The sequence below is a fragment of the Eurosta solidaginis genome, chromosome 1 (assembly GCF_040869045.1).
Source record: "Eurosta solidaginis isolate ZX-2024a chromosome 1, ASM4086904v1, whole genome shotgun sequence".
NCBI lineage: Eukaryota > Metazoa > Arthropoda > Insecta > Diptera > Tephritidae > Eurosta > Eurosta solidaginis.
Window position 1 is genome coordinate 390143803 of NC_090319.1, and position 15041 is coordinate 390158843.

Genomic DNA, 15041 nt, shown 5'->3' on the forward strand with positions numbered 1-15041 from the left:
CGCCCGCCTTCTGAAACATTTAAATACAACAAATCAAGGAAATATTAGGAAGATAATAATGTCAAACAAATTTTGACTCTGAAAAGTTACTGCAGGTTGTTGCAAAATTAATTACGAAGGCGAATTGCTAAGGTGCCGTGTGGACAACCTGTTAGTTAGTTTAACTTTTTAAAATAAGCCTACATACATAGGTATTTCCCATATTCACCCACTTTCACCTCTCTCTCTGTCTCTCGCTCTTATCGTTAGGACGTTTAAATTTTATGACGTTCAGCGGTGATATGACTGTACGCGTCGACACTCTCTCCGCATGGCTGGGTCAAATGTTTATGTCGCTGTCACAATTTGGTTGCCAGCAGAATTTCATGCAACGTTATGTCTCTCTAAAATCAATGAGTCAAGTAAAACGGTAAGTAATCAGAGTTTATTTAGTGTTCTTCCTATTATCTCCTGAATTTATCTACATAGTATTTGAAGTTCTACAAACACATAAAAATAATATCATTCATTAACCTTTTTAGCGTTATGATGACAAATATACCAATTGTCTTTATGTTCTTTTCGCTATCATGGATATCGGGTATGGTCATTTATGCTACCTATGTAAACTGCGATCCGTATGCTGAGGGCTATATTCGCAAGCCAGATGAGATTTTACCTTTCTTTGTGGAAGATCAGCTGGCGGATATACCCGGCTTTGTGGGCATATTTATGGCTATGCTCTTTAACGGTGCCTTATGGTGAGTACATGTACAAATATGTGTATTAAAAAATTGTCAGCACTCCCTTCCTTCTCAATCTTTTTTTCCTGCTGGTCTCATCCTAAATCACCATCTCCGACTGCCGTTGCTCTTTTCACTTTGTTATTCCTTGTTTCTCATTCACTCTCTCTTTCTTTCTCCGCCCTACACTATCTATCCCTCTCCCACTCCTACTTTCATCTTAAATATAAATTAGACCCTTCAATGAGAGCTCTCTTGATCAGTCGAAAACTGGCATTTGCATTCGTATTCACTTTTCGCGAAAATTATTACATTTAAATTTTAAAACATCCATTCTATATGTATATTGGATTGGTCCTTCTTTTATCAAATATCCAATTTTCTCCACTCTCACTTAATTTGAGACGGTTAATTGGTGTCACACAGAACCGAATTTGTGATTTTTATATGCAGACTCAAAGTCTTGTTTGTGTTATAATACACAAAATACGTAGTAATATAATCGGCGATATCATACACGAATTTGGGTCCGATTGGAAACGATTAATGATTACTCAAAATCAGATTACGCTGTGAAAACTCAATATATCAACATGAACTACTGTGCGACACACCTTAACCGGTCCCAATCAAAATTTATATACATATCATATCGCCTATTATAATATAGTAAATCGATTTTGTTTATAAGAAAACAAAACATTAATTTGAATTGTTTGAGCCTCCATAGAGAAATTTGAACATTTGCCCTTGTGCTACACTCCTTAATCGTATTACTATTTGAAAGGGTGAGACTGAATAAAATCGGTGACTAAGTTTAGAGGACCACCCTAATGTATATGTATATATGTATAAGTTTGCATAGCCTAACCTAACCTAGCATCAGCTACAACAACATCCATCAATTAATATATTAATAATTCATATTTTCTACTTAACAGCATGATGGTCTCGAATTTGAATTCATTGGCCACCGTTTGCTGGGAAGACTTTGTCTCACAGCTTCCACAATTCAAGGGACTAAACGACAAGCAACAGCTATTCATTCTTAAAATTATAACCGTCATTTGTGGCTTGATTATTATGGGTGTCGCTTTCGGTGTCGGGCTCCTGTCGGGCGTTATTGAATCATCGTTGATGGCATTTTCTGCCACATCTGGCCCATTATTGGGTTGCTTCATATTGGCCATGTTGGTGCCGATAGCTAATTGGAAGGTTATTATTTTTACAAATTTTCCTGAATATTGCAATGAAAAACAAAAAAAATATTTTTTAGGGCACATCTGCTGGAATGATTTCTGCTTGTGTTTTCATATTTTGGATCATCGGTGGTAGCGCAACATTGGACAAAACTGGCCAAAATCTGTTCTTGCCCACATCCACAGAGGTAAAATATTTGCTAAGATGCTGATGAGATATTCTTAACTAATAATCTTTTATTTTAGGGCTGCACTAACATTACTTTTTCAGAAACAATTACAAAACCGACAGATCTTGGTGCGTCATGGTTGATGACACATACCCTGACTAATGACACTTCACATCTGCAGCAAACAATAAAGGCGCCTGAACGGTAAGACAAAAAAGAGGTCCATACATTTACAACCATGATTAATCTCCGCGGCGAATATCCGTGGTCAAAAACTTCCCCCCAGCGGGTAAGGGTGTTTAGAATATACCCGCGGCAGGTATGCATGTGGTAAGAGGCCACTAAAATACCCAAATGATTCAAGGTGTTGTATAGCGCAACCCTTTCAAGGGGTTTCCAGTGCAATTTATAACTTCTCCAACCCAATTTTCAACCTCACCTACCCGTTGCGAATTCCGAGGACCCCTTGACTAGTTCATACCTGGATAACAATTTTCTTAGTCGTACCGTATCGCTAGAGCGTGATCAATCAGCGCGCCAGCCAGGGAATGCTTTTTCAAGTTATTCTTCCCCTCGAAGACAGCCGGAGTAACAGCGTTATCTCCCTCTAGCCGCTCCGAGAAGAGCGGAATATTAATGTGATCTCTCTTTGGCATATTCCCTACTCCTTTCGACCTCCTTGTTTGTTTTCTAACATCAATACTTCCTGTATATTTCTTACTTTCAGCTCTCTTTCCTTTTTACTTACAGCCACCCATGCCAGCTGCCCTGATCAGCTAGAGGGTTTTTTAACTTTCTCTCTTTCGTACCCTTCTTTAACCTCTCTTTTCTAGCTCTTTAGCTTTTCGCCACCTAAGCTCTCTACTTTGCGTGCAGTTAAAAACGAGCAACTACCCAACAAGACGGACTCATTATTAATAAAAATGATATATCACAAGAACCGTTATCTACCTAGGCGGTCTTCGTGCAAATACAATCTGATATATTGCCTTGCTGCAAATCTCCCAGTAGGCACGTTCCGCATAAAAACTTGGACTAAGCGGTTGACAGCTCTTGTGATGCTCGTTCGCTATGGAGTTCGGCTAAGCCCTCACACCAACGACAAGATTATTGCCCATAGCGAGAATATTGGCAGAGCACGAACTATGACACAAAGCTTCAAACATGATAACCAGATGGCAACCGGTTAGTGCTTGAGTCAGCTTTACTTTTGGTCGTCATCATAGTAGCAGCTGAAACCTAGTGCCCTGGGTAATTTTGCTCAACCATTGAGATTGGCACTATCAGCAGTTGGGATACTTGAAGCCACAATAAAATCACCTCCTGCAAATGTTTTGCTGGCCGGCGTCCGAGCTATATTCTAATTAAGTTTTGTTCAAAACTTTGATTTATGCTGTTAGCTTTCATGTTTGTCCAAATAGTCACCTTAAATATTTTCTTTAATTTTGTGCAGAACCCCTCTTCAGACGTTTTACTCTGTTAGCTACATGTACTACAGTTTACTCGGAGCCCTCATTGCAGTCGGTGTCGGCGTCATAATAAGCTTCTTCACACGTGATCCAAAAGACAAGTACGATGGACACCTTTTACATCCGGTAATATTGAGGTGGTGCGAGCGTTTTCCCGGCGACAAACCCTATATAATCAGCGCTACATGTGGTGATCTGAAAGTTGTTAATGGTGAAAAATGTGCCAAAGTGAATCATGCCTTCGAGGCACAAAACGAACAAAACATAATAATTGTATCAAAAAATGAGAAGGAAAAGCGCCATCCAATCGAGAGTATATTTACTAATGGGCAGAATGGTCAGAAAAATAACACTAACACTGATGAGCGTAGTATCATAACCTCCAGAGTCACAGAAAAGGATACACCACCAAGTGGTGGCGAGAACGGCACCTACCGTCAAATCAAGGAAAAAAACTCACTGTGACAAACATAATTAAGAAGCGTCAAACTAATGGCTATGCACGACAAAGTAACTTAAGCAAATTTACTTAATTCTAAAATTAGTATATACATACGTCTACATTATAGTTTTTAGTGCTAGTACAACGTGGTTAAGTCTGAAAGTTGCAAATAACTTAAAAGATTCTAAACTAACTGGTAGATATAGTTATGTAATACATATATGTCATAAATGATGTAGTATTAGAAGTTTACAGATGTATAATAAGTGATAAATATAAATAATATATCAATATTTATGTATAACGGAAACCCAATAAATGAGAGACGATTAGTGTGCGAATTATTTAATATGAAGACACTGTGATCATTAAATAATTTCTTATTACTAATTTATCTATATAATGGATTAATTTTTTGTATTAAAATGTATAAGTGCATAGGTATGTATGTGTGCACATTCGAATTGTATCAAATTTAAAAATAATAATAATAATTATTATGATAATAACGTGACTCGCTTTTCCTTCGAACAAAATTTGCATATTTTATATCGACTTCGAAAGGCAATGTTTCATTAGAATTGCCTGATACTGTTTAGAAAATTGTTCTAATGTTTTTTGACATATGAAATAAAAAAAATAAATGTAAGGCGCGATAACCTCCTTTTACCTTAACATATTTTCTCTTTTCTCATTTCTTTCAATTTTTTAAGTGAAATAAAAATAATTTGTTCAATTTTCTTTTTATAAGTTAACGAGTCTTTGCTCGGGCGCCAGTTAAAGGGTAGGCCAATTCACTAAGTCTCGCAACCAATATGGATTGTATGATTTGGATAATCCTATACCAAAATATATAAATATATGACAGCTCCTCGCCAAAACGCCAGCATTTCCTATATTTAATGAAATTGTAAACGAATTGATGTATATACAATGAAGATAATTTAAAAAAATTGATTGGCCCACCTAACCCAAACTAAAATTTTTTAGAACTGTTATCAGTCTTTCTGTTCCTCTGATGGTCTGGTCTGTATGTCTGTGTGCGCATCACTTATAAACCACTGCATTAAATTGAGAGCAATTTCCATTGTTGCATCAGACGAGGTTTAACTATCTGTTAAGATACATTTTTAGCGCCTAGGCCCCCTTCAGACCCAAAATGTGGACTGCGTTTCTATGGAATATGTTTTACATATACATACAAAATTAAATTGCTGACAAGGGTGTTAACAAAAAAGGAAATTCTTGGGATATCTTAAGCCGTTTAAGATGTATGTGGACCAAGAGTATTCACGGGTATACTAACAAAGGCTATCAGCTTGCTCAATATATCACTTCCTTTAACAAGTATTGACATAAATGTGAACTAGGCCTTCCCTAGAATATGTTTTTAGAATACAGGTATCAAACGAAAGATGTGAGCAGCGTCTTTCATATGGGTGTGCTTAGTATATCCTTATTTGCGAGGCATATTTAAATTACACCTTTGAGTGTTAAGACCACCCATTAGGGGGCACTGGCATCAACAAATACCTGGAAATTTTATTTTCCGGCGATTTCGTGCACATCTCAACATTATCTAAGTACACTGTTGACATACAAGGCTACAAGGTCGCCGTTTTCGTTCTTTCAGGAGCTTACCCCGGACATGAAACCTTTCGTTTTCCGCCGAACGTTTTTGTATAACTTATGGGCTTTATTCCTGGTGGCCAGCAGCTGGTTTCCTCACACTCACGCCTTTCTCCCCCTGTGCTTTGCCGCCTCTAAAGGCCTCTCACTTTCTCTCTCAACCCGCGGTAGCGTTCACATACTCTTCTTGTTGCATTCTCTAATCGTGGAAACAATAATAACACTGGAGGCAAATCGTCCCTCTGTCAGAATTCGTTTTAGAGGTATGGTTCCTTCGCCAAAGTTTCTTATTTTGATCCCTAGAATATGATTTTCACAGAGCAATGGGCGATTTTTTTGCCTCCCCACAAATCGACCCGGCCTAGTGTTTATATATCACCTACACGTTACGGCCCCTGTTACAAATGTGAGTACGTAGGCACATATTTTAACCAGGTTAGGCTTTATCCTTCGCAAGAACACTCAAAGTGGTGAAGAAAAAGCTTTCCCAATACAGTCGAACAAATGACCGGGTGTTCTACTACCCTAACGTAGGAGATAATCGAACTAGTCTGAAAACTGATGACGGTCATCCATAATGAGCTCTTATATCATAAAGTTGGAAACGAAGGCTATTGAATTCAATGTTTCGAACACAAACGTCTGCAAATTTTGGTCTACAATTAAAAACTCCACGGTCCTTGTAAAGTTTAAATTATGTAGATGTCCACCATCGCCCGTGTGTTACGCAATGATATCTACTTAGACTGCTTATGACTTCGAGGGCGGCATCCTTGGCCGAATAGTTACTCCCTAACGTTTCAAAGTGTTTCTTTGGTGTAGCTCGGAAGCATAGCGCGACAAAAACATCCGCCAGAAAGCCTTCGGATCTACACCTACAGCTTCTAGGAAAGTGATATCGACAAAGATATGAGTTCAAAGTCGCAGTGCTATAGCTTCTGTGCTGGCATATGGTATAATGCCCAGGATGCGTTGTAGCGGCTGGTGGTTGGGATTGCTACTGTTCGCACGGTCCCGCCACCGCCGCCGCCGATAAAGTGATCGGCGTAAACCTCTAGTTCAACCTAACAGACTTCCATTCGTATTTCCTTTCCCACCAAGAAAATACTACATTTTTGGCTGAACGGTTTTCACATGGTGTGCGATGTGCGATTTCTTTAAAAAAAAAAGGAACTTTTCTATCCCATTATAATCCTTCTTTCCTTTAGTCCGTGTCCATTTTCATAGCGAGCAGCTTCCTCCAAGACCTATCGCTCGCTTGCAGTTGCACGTTTTTGCGAACATACGCTGAAATCCCTTCTGGGTCCATAAGCCGAGTGACTGCTCCTGTTGATTGGCGAATCTTTTGTACCTACATTTCTTACGTTGCCCAGAGCACAGAAATAAGACATTGGAATAGAGTGTGACGGGGGACCAAGGAAGATGTCTTTTATAGTAGCCTGCACGACGGTACATCTCCCATATTAAAGATACAGCAAAGTGCGGCAGACATATATTCAGTGCTCGGAATGAGCGCTATTTACAAGATCTAAATATCCACTTGGGCATGTGACAGCTAAGATACACACAACCTATATGCAGAGAATAGAGTGCACGCAGTAACATATGGCAATGGTGCCGTCTAGAGGCTACTGACGAAATATACTGCTAATTACGACTGTACTCGGCTGTCACACCTGCACACTGAGAGTAACCCTCGACATTACTATCACCACTGACTGCGTACCGGTATGTCTTAGTATAGCGTTCCCGTAACATTTCAAATGAAACTGGTACGTTGCGATTACACGAATACAAATAGAGATACCTAAAAAGCAACGAGAAATCGAACGGCGTTAGTGTCAATAACTTCAAATACCGTTTGATACATAACGCTGGAATTGAGTTAAAGCCGAGCCAATGTTCTCACAAATTTTGCCTAACGTAAGACCAATTGACCCCGCCTCCTGGGTAAAATTGGTCGCGCTAAACCATCCAAAACAGTGGGCCCAGACCGCATAGCCATGCCGATGCTTAAAAGCCTAGGGAAAGAGGGTTTCAAATATTTAGCGCATGTCTTCAACCTGTCTCTTTCCACCTTTGTCATAGCCGAGAAATGGAAAAGTGCCAAGGTGGTCCCGCTACTAAAGCCTGGGAAACCAGCTAACATAGGAGAGTCGTATCGTCCGATATATCTCCTATCGCCAGTTGCAAATACACTTGAAGCCATTTTGCTCCCTTATTTCGAAGCAAATTTGCAGCTAGCCTCTCATCAGCATGGCTTCAGAAAACTCCATAGCACTACCACCGCGCTAAATGCCATTAGCACTCAGATAAATTGCGGTTTAAATCAATACCCCCACCATAGAACAGTACTCGTAGCGCTAGACCTATCAAAAGCTTTTGATACGGTCAACCATGGCTCGTTACTGCAAGGCCTGGAAGGGTCTACCCTTCCCCCATGTCTTAAAAGGTGGACCGCAAATTATCTGGGTGGTCGGCAGGCATCGGTGCAAGAAACGAAACATCAAAACCAAGGAGAATTAAACAAGGGGTGCCACAGGGTGGTGTCCTATCCCCACTTTTGTTTAATTTCTACATATCTAAGCTACCTTCACCACCGGAAGGAGTTACAATCGTTTCCTACGCCGAAGACTTCACAATAATGGCCACAGGCCCAGGCCCAAAGATCGATGAGCTATGCAATAAAATAAACGGCTACCTCCCTGATCTCTCCAGTTGTTTCGCCTCGCGAAACTTGGCATTATCACCGACTAAATCTTCCGCGACCTTATTTAAAACATGGACGTCCCAAATGTCGACCATTTTGAACATCCACGTCGATGGCACTACGCTACCGACTGTTCTACACCCCAAAATCTTGGGTGTGACGTTTGATCAGGATCTACATTTTGGTGAGCACGCAGACGCAATTGTTCCGAGAATTCAGAGCCGTAACAAAATCCTCAAATCTCTCGCTGGCAGTACCTGGGGAAAAGATAAAGGAACGCTCATGACTACATACAAAGCAATTAGCCAGCCGATTACGTGCTACGCGTCACCCATATGGTCGTCAAGCCTAAAAATTACCCACTGGAAGAAGCTACAGGCCTGCCAAAATACTGCTCTCATAATTGCCGCGGGCTGTCTTCTTATGTCCCCAGAACACCATCTGCATACTGAGCGAGAATACTCCCCATCAGGGAGAGAAATGAGATGCTGACCAAACAGTTCCTGTTGAATACCCAGAAACCTGAGCATCCCAACAGACATCTGATTGATGAACCAGCACCGCCTAGGGGCTTAAGGAGTCATCTCCGTAAGCAGTTTGAGGAAATACGGCACCTGAGAACCCATCCGTATGAAGCGAAAAAATGTCGACCATTTTGAACATCCACGTCGATGGCACTACGCTACCGACTGTTCTACACCCCAAAATCTTGGGTGTGACGTTTGATCAGGATCTACATTTTGGTGAGCACGCAGCCGCAATTGTTCCGAGAATTCAGAGCCGTAACAAAATCCTCAAATCCCTCGCTGGCAGTACCTGGGGAAAAGATAAAGGAACGCTCATGACTACATACAAAGCAATTAGCCAGCCGATTACGTGCTACGCGTCACCCATATGGTCGCCAAGCCTAAAAATTACCCACTGGAAGAAGCTACAGGCCTGCCAAAATACTGCTCTCATACTTGCCACGGGCTGTCTTCTTATGTCCCCAGAACACCATCTGCATAATGAGCGAGAATACTCCCCATCAGGGAGAGAAATGAGATGCTGACCAAACAGTTCCTGTTGAATACCCAGAAACCTGAGCATCCCAACAGACATCTGATTGATGAACCAGCACCGCCTAGGGGCTTAAGGAGTCATCTCCGTAAGCAGTTTGAGGAAATACGGCACCTGAGAACCCAGCCGTATGAAGCGAAAAAACACAAGCAGGTCCTTGGTGAACTCCATAAACACGCGTCGGACCTTTATGCCGGGAATTGCCCGGTGAATCCAGTACTTAAAGAAAAGTATCCAAAACTCGCGGAAGAGGAACGCATACTCCCCAGGGAAACGCGTGTCACTCTTGCTCAACTTCGTTCTGGATACTGTAACAGGTTAAACTCTTACCTATCCAGAATCAACCCCGACGCCATTGCCCCGCTTGCAATGTGTCCCCACATGACACCAACCATCTCTTTAATTGTAATGTGGAACCAACGCCTCTAACACCCCTTTCCTTATGGTCCACCCCTGTTGAAATGGCAAGTTTCCTTTGACTCCCGTTAGAGGATATTGATGACAATTTGTGATCGGTCGCGGCTGTTAGGTGGGGCGAAGCATTGCTACAACAACAACAACAACCCCTCCTCCTAGTGACTTAATATATAATAATAGTATCCGCAATCGCTATAAGGAAATAGTGCACATACAAACTTAGCCAGAAATTGCCCGGCGAACCCAGTTCTTAAAGATAAAACTCTTACCTATCCAGAATCAACCCTGGTATACATAATGTATGTCCTGTTTGCATCGTATCCCCATATGACACCAACCATCTTTTTAATTTCACTGTGGAACCAAAGCTTCTAACACCCCTCTCACTCTGATCCACTCCTGTTGAAACTACAAGTTTCCTAGGACTGCCGTTAGGATATCTATGACAATTTGTCACTGGTCGCACCTATTGCATGTGGCGAAGCGCTGCTACAACAACAACGTGCCATATGAAAATTTGCACTTTCAGAATTGTTTACAAAGAAACTCAATGTTAAAATATTTGAAGGTGCTAGTTTTCGTACGGCACGTTGAGATACTTCACAGTACACAATAAAAAGTCATAAGATTAGTTTAAAATAATACTTATTTTAAACATACTATATTTTTTTCTTATATATTACGTATGCTATAAAGTGAGGACTGTTTTATAAATTCATCTAATTTTACTTCAAATAGCTCCGATGTCACAGGAGTGCCAGGTGACCAGAGTGGGTCACGCACAACATACTCCACCCACACTTTGCTGTACAATTGTTTCAGCAGTTCTTTCACATTTAACGCTGCCGTGTCGGTGTAGAGCACAAATCTAAAAACAGAAGTAAATTATAATTACATACCTACATACATACTATGTATACAGCGTTTAATGTACGGGAGTTGTGTACTTACTTCAAACCAGAAGGTGTTTCTAAATAGTGGAGTGCATATCTATTAGTTTTGTAGCAGAGAAATCCTTCACGCGGATCATATGGAGATATTTTACTGACAAATGATTTGATTGAAAAGAGCATACCATAAGTAAGTTTTGCTTCCTACAAAAAACATTCTTTAAAAATAAGAAAAAGTTGGCACTTTATAAAATTGGTGGTAATTCTTTACTTTATCTCAGAAAAACTCGTCCACAAATATCAGTTGTTAAAAGGCGCGTTTTGGACCCTGGAGCTCTCCGAAACCGGCGGTGGAATCCATAGTATTTTCAGACCACCTTTCGGCATTGGCGGTTTGGTGAGCAAATCACTTTTACCCAGTTTTTGTATGGGTACCCCAAAATCATCAAAATTACAACCACATGAAAATTATCAGTTTCGTTTGCAAAAATCTCTGGAAAGAAATAAAACTTTCAATTTGCGCTTTCGGATTCGTGTCGTGGGGGTCCAAAGCGCGTCTTTTGCACCTTCTCCCGATATGTTTGACCGAGTTTTAGCAGTTGTGAACTAAAGTAAAGAATTACCAAATTGGTTTACTTCTTCTCGGCTGACGCCAGATTTTTTCGTACGGTTCCATTCTGCATAATATAGCATCGTTCCGAACTTGTCGAAGATATATAAGTGATAGATAGTCATTTATGAGTTTAATCCTATTGAATCGGAGAAACTATTTTTTTTATTTACCATTTTTATTTGCAATAACATATGTAAAACAGCTGATGGGGTGCACCACCAAAGAAATTGAAATTTGGCACCACTTCAAAATGCATAATAACATTATTGCCTATGTAAATATAAGAAGGTTGAACTCGCTGCTTCAAAATTCAGCGAGAAAACAAAAATTTTCTGAAAGAGCAGGTTAGTGGAGTTCACCATACTCTTTGGCTCGTCTTTCGCACCGCGCGGCGAAAACGAATTCTAATTGAATTTTCGTGATTTTCGTGTAGTTTTGTTTTGGATTTGGTCGGTCGCGTAGTTTTTGGTTTTATTTAAATAATTATTTATCAGTGAATAATTATTTAAATAAGTTCTAAAGTGTTGTTGAAAAGTGAAGTGCTTTAAAGGATTAAAAAATAAATTGTGATTAAAAAGTGAAGTAACAAAAGAAACTATGTGAAGTGCAAAGTTAAGCAATGTCGGCCATTGCTGAAAATAATAAGAAAAGAAATACCAAGTAATTGTTTCAAAAATGAATTAATAAGTGGTGATTTGTCGGTTTAGTAAAATTAAAGTAATCAAAGTAAAAAACCGTTCTGAGTGAAATAAAGAAATATGACGGATACGCGCTAATTTTTATGAGCGCCTGGTGAAGTCAAAATTTCCCTTTAAAATCTCTGGCAAAATAAATTAAAGAAAATTTGCTTAGGAGAGAAGTAAGTAGGAGGGAATGGAAGTTTTCCTCGCCTAAGTTATAAGATTGTGTTAGTTTTGGCCTATACGTACGAGACCAGACGAAAAGTTTGCATGGGTTAGTAGGAAGAATCAAATTTTAAATTTTGTCTGACTTTCTATTTTTTGTTCTTCCTCTTATGTTTGTGATTTTCAGAATGAGACGTTGGCGGGAATGTAAGATTTCCTCGGCAAAAAATTTAAGATTGTGTTAGTTTTGGCCTATATGTACGAGGCCGGACAAAATGTTTGAATGTGTTGGTAAGAAGAATCGACACAAAATCAAAATTTAAGATTTTGTCTCTGGTTTGACTTTTGTGCTTGTGGATGAGGCGAAGGCGGGTATGGAAGTTAGGAAAAATGCTTGCATATTTTAGCGACATTTGCTATTTTATATAGGTATTTTTATAATTTCAGCTAAAAAAAAAATAAAAAAGGATCAACTAGAGCGGGCTTTGAACCCACGAAATCGTACAACAATGTACTTGACTACACAGCTGTGCCACAACAGCTTGTGAAAATTAATAGCCTAACAGGTAGTTATAAGGATGAGTTTCAATCTAGTGAGTGGAGAATGATGAGTGAATGCGTGGGACATATATATAATTTCTAACTTGGAAACATATTTATATGTTGTACAAAGGAGATAGCTCTATTATCCTCTTTGGTTTGTATAGTACTTTTTACTTAGCAGCATTCATTAGAGATGCGAAATGCAATACTTAACCATGTACCATATGACGTAGGCGGGAATGTAAGATTTCCTCGCCAAAATCTAATGTTGTGTTAGTTTTGGCCTATATGTACGAGGCCGGACGAAATGTTTGAATGTGTTGGTAATAAGAATCGACACAAAATCAAAATTTAATATTTTGTGTAGAGTTTTGCTTTTTCGTTCATTTCAGAGATTCGAATCTTTCGTTCTTTTTCTGATGAACGAACAAGTTGTTCTTTTTGTTCATCCGTTCTTTTTTTTTCAAGCAAATTTGTTCACTGCTGCTTGCACCCGCGAAAAAAGCCAATAAGTATAGATGGGGGTGTGTATGCAGCAATGCTTTGTGTAAGAACTAAAAGAACAAATAGAACCGAAATCGAAGATCTAGTTCACTTGTTCAGTTGAGAGACCCGGTCAGTTGAACAAGTTCAGAACGAAACGACCCAACTCTAATTTTGTCTCTGGTTTGACTTTTGTGCTTGTGGGAGAGGAGAAGGCGGGTATGGAAGTTAGGAAAAATGTTTGCATATTTTTAGCGACATTTGCTATTATATATGGTCGCCTATTACCATGCCAGCTTTCGATGGCTCTTTTACCATTGAGAACAATTTCAAACAATTGAAGAAATTTCAAACAATGTTTGAATTTTGGTTAAAAAATGTTTCTTTGATATTGTGAAAACGCCTTATCGGCAAAATTTTGCTATGTTGTTTGGCGCATTTTTATAATTTCAGCTAAAAAAAAAAATAAAGAAAAATTAACTTGGCCGGGCTTTGAACCCACGGAAACCTACAACAATTTAGCAGTCTATACAGCTATGCCACATTAGCTGACAAATGCCATTGGCCAAACAAGCAGTTATATGCATGATGCTTGAGTTTCAGTCTAGTGAGCGGTGTGTGAATGCGTGGGACATACATACTAAGTAACGGTATTTCTGACTTCTAAACACATTTATATGTTGTACAAAGAAGATAGCTCGATTATCCTTTGGTTTGTATATTACTTTTTCCTTTGCAGCATTCATTTATGGATGAGTATTTTAACTTATATTTTTCTAACATACTCCAGTAACCCTACATATTTTTCTGATGGCCTGGTGTATTGGGCTCTTTTATATATTTTCGGGCTTCCTCTGTGGCCTTTGATGATTTTGGTTGTTGATTGATTGATTTTGGATGATTTAAAGAAGAAAAAATATAAAAATAAATAAAATGTGGTATTCGAACCCAGAATCATCAAAAGTTGCGCGCGCAGTGGGGCGAGGACATTATGAATTATGAATGAAAGTTTGTTAATTGCCACACACCTAAGAATTTAAGGCCACCACTGTTAAAATCAATTGGTGGAAGAGAACAAGTACCATAATTGCCTGCCAAAAAGCATCCCAATTTCGGCATAGATTGTACCGAAAGAGAAACAAAGTAGGCAAGACAATATGATTTTTATTCAATTTATTTGTATTTTGACATTTCTCACGTTATCAAACATTACGAATGAAATTTTGTTAATTGCCTCACACCTAAGAATTTAAAGGCCACCGCGGTTAAAATCAATTGGTAGAAGTAAACAAGGAATATAATTTTTTGCCAAAAAGCACCCCAATTTCGGCATACATTTTACCGAAAGAGTAACAAAGTAGACAAGATCTTAGACAAGATCAATTTTATTCATTCTATTTGTTTGTATTTTGACATTTCTCATATTTTACGCGGCGAAAATATGCTCGCCGCGGCTTGCATTTGGTGAACTTGGCAAACACGAAAAATAGTGTGTGGCATGTGGTGAACTCCACTAATTTGTTCTTCTGGACTCAACTCGCCAAAAAAACTCTTATACTGGCGTGTTCAACCTTCTTATAATTTTAATTTCTTTTTTTGGCGAGTTGAGTCCAGAAGAACAAATTAGTGGAGTTCACCACATGCCACACATTATTTTTCGTGTTTGCCAAATTCACCAAATGCAAGCCGCGGCGAGCATATTTTCGCCGCGTAAAATATGAGAAGTGTTAAAATACAAATAAAAAGAATGAATAAAAATGATATTGCCTAGAATCTTGTCTACTTTGTTACCCTTTCGGTAAAATGTATGCCGAAATTGGGGTGCTTTTCGGCAAAAAATTATATTCCTT

General features: G+C 39.2%; 3 protein-coding genes across 18 annotated transcripts in view; 2 read left to right on the forward strand and 1 right to left on the reverse strand.

Annotated features, from left to right (window-relative positions):
• LOC137238458 (sodium-coupled monocarboxylate transporter 1) overlaps positions 1-4528 on the forward strand; it is a 243016-nt gene extending 238488 nt beyond the window's left edge. For 10 of the 11 annotated variants that reach the window (XM_067763476.1, XM_067763478.1, XM_067763477.1 and 7 more), the window contains 6 exons: positions 250-409; positions 522-740; positions 1664-1937; positions 1999-2109; positions 2168-2295; positions 3545-4527. In XM_067763476.1, the coding sequence (XP_067619577.1) occupies positions 250-409; positions 522-740; positions 1664-1937; positions 1999-2109; positions 2168-2295; positions 3545-4025 (1373 nt within the window). In that variant the 3' untranslated portion in view covers positions 4026-4527. Of the gene's footprint in view, positions 1-249; positions 410-521; positions 741-1663; positions 1938-1998; positions 2110-2167; positions 2296-3544 lie in introns of all 11 variants that reach the window. The other variant, XM_067763479.1, reaches the window with a different exon arrangement.
• A 5917-nt stretch (positions 4529-10445) lies between these two features.
• On the reverse strand, positions 10446-11584 carry Bet5 (blocked early in transport 5). Of its 2 annotated transcripts, XM_067763492.1 has the most exons (4): positions 11491-11584; positions 11344-11409; positions 10769-10911; positions 10446-10685 (listed from the first exon to the last, which is right to left on the reverse strand). In XM_067763492.1, the coding sequence occupies exons 1-4, from the start codon at positions 11509-11511 to the stop codon at positions 10490-10492; spliced, it is 426 nt and encodes a 141-aa protein (XP_067619593.1). In that variant the 5' UTR covers positions 11512-11584; the 3' UTR covers positions 10446-10489. The 2 variants fall into 2 exon arrangements, with proteins under 2 accessions (XP_067619593.1, XP_067619592.1); XM_067763491.1 differs by having other exon boundaries at positions 11344-11562.
• A 292-nt stretch (positions 11585-11876) lies between these two features.
• Epg5 (ectopic P-granules autophagy protein 5) overlaps positions 11877-15041 on the forward strand; it is a 51877-nt gene continuing 48712 nt past the window's right edge. For 4 of the 5 annotated variants that reach the window (XM_067763493.1, XM_067763499.1, XM_067763498.1 and 1 more), the window contains exon 1: positions 11879-12046. The gene's annotated coding sequence lies outside the window, so the exon portion shown is untranslated. Of the gene's footprint in view, positions 12047-15041 lie in introns of all 5 variants that reach the window. The other variant, XM_067763500.1, reaches the window with a different exon arrangement.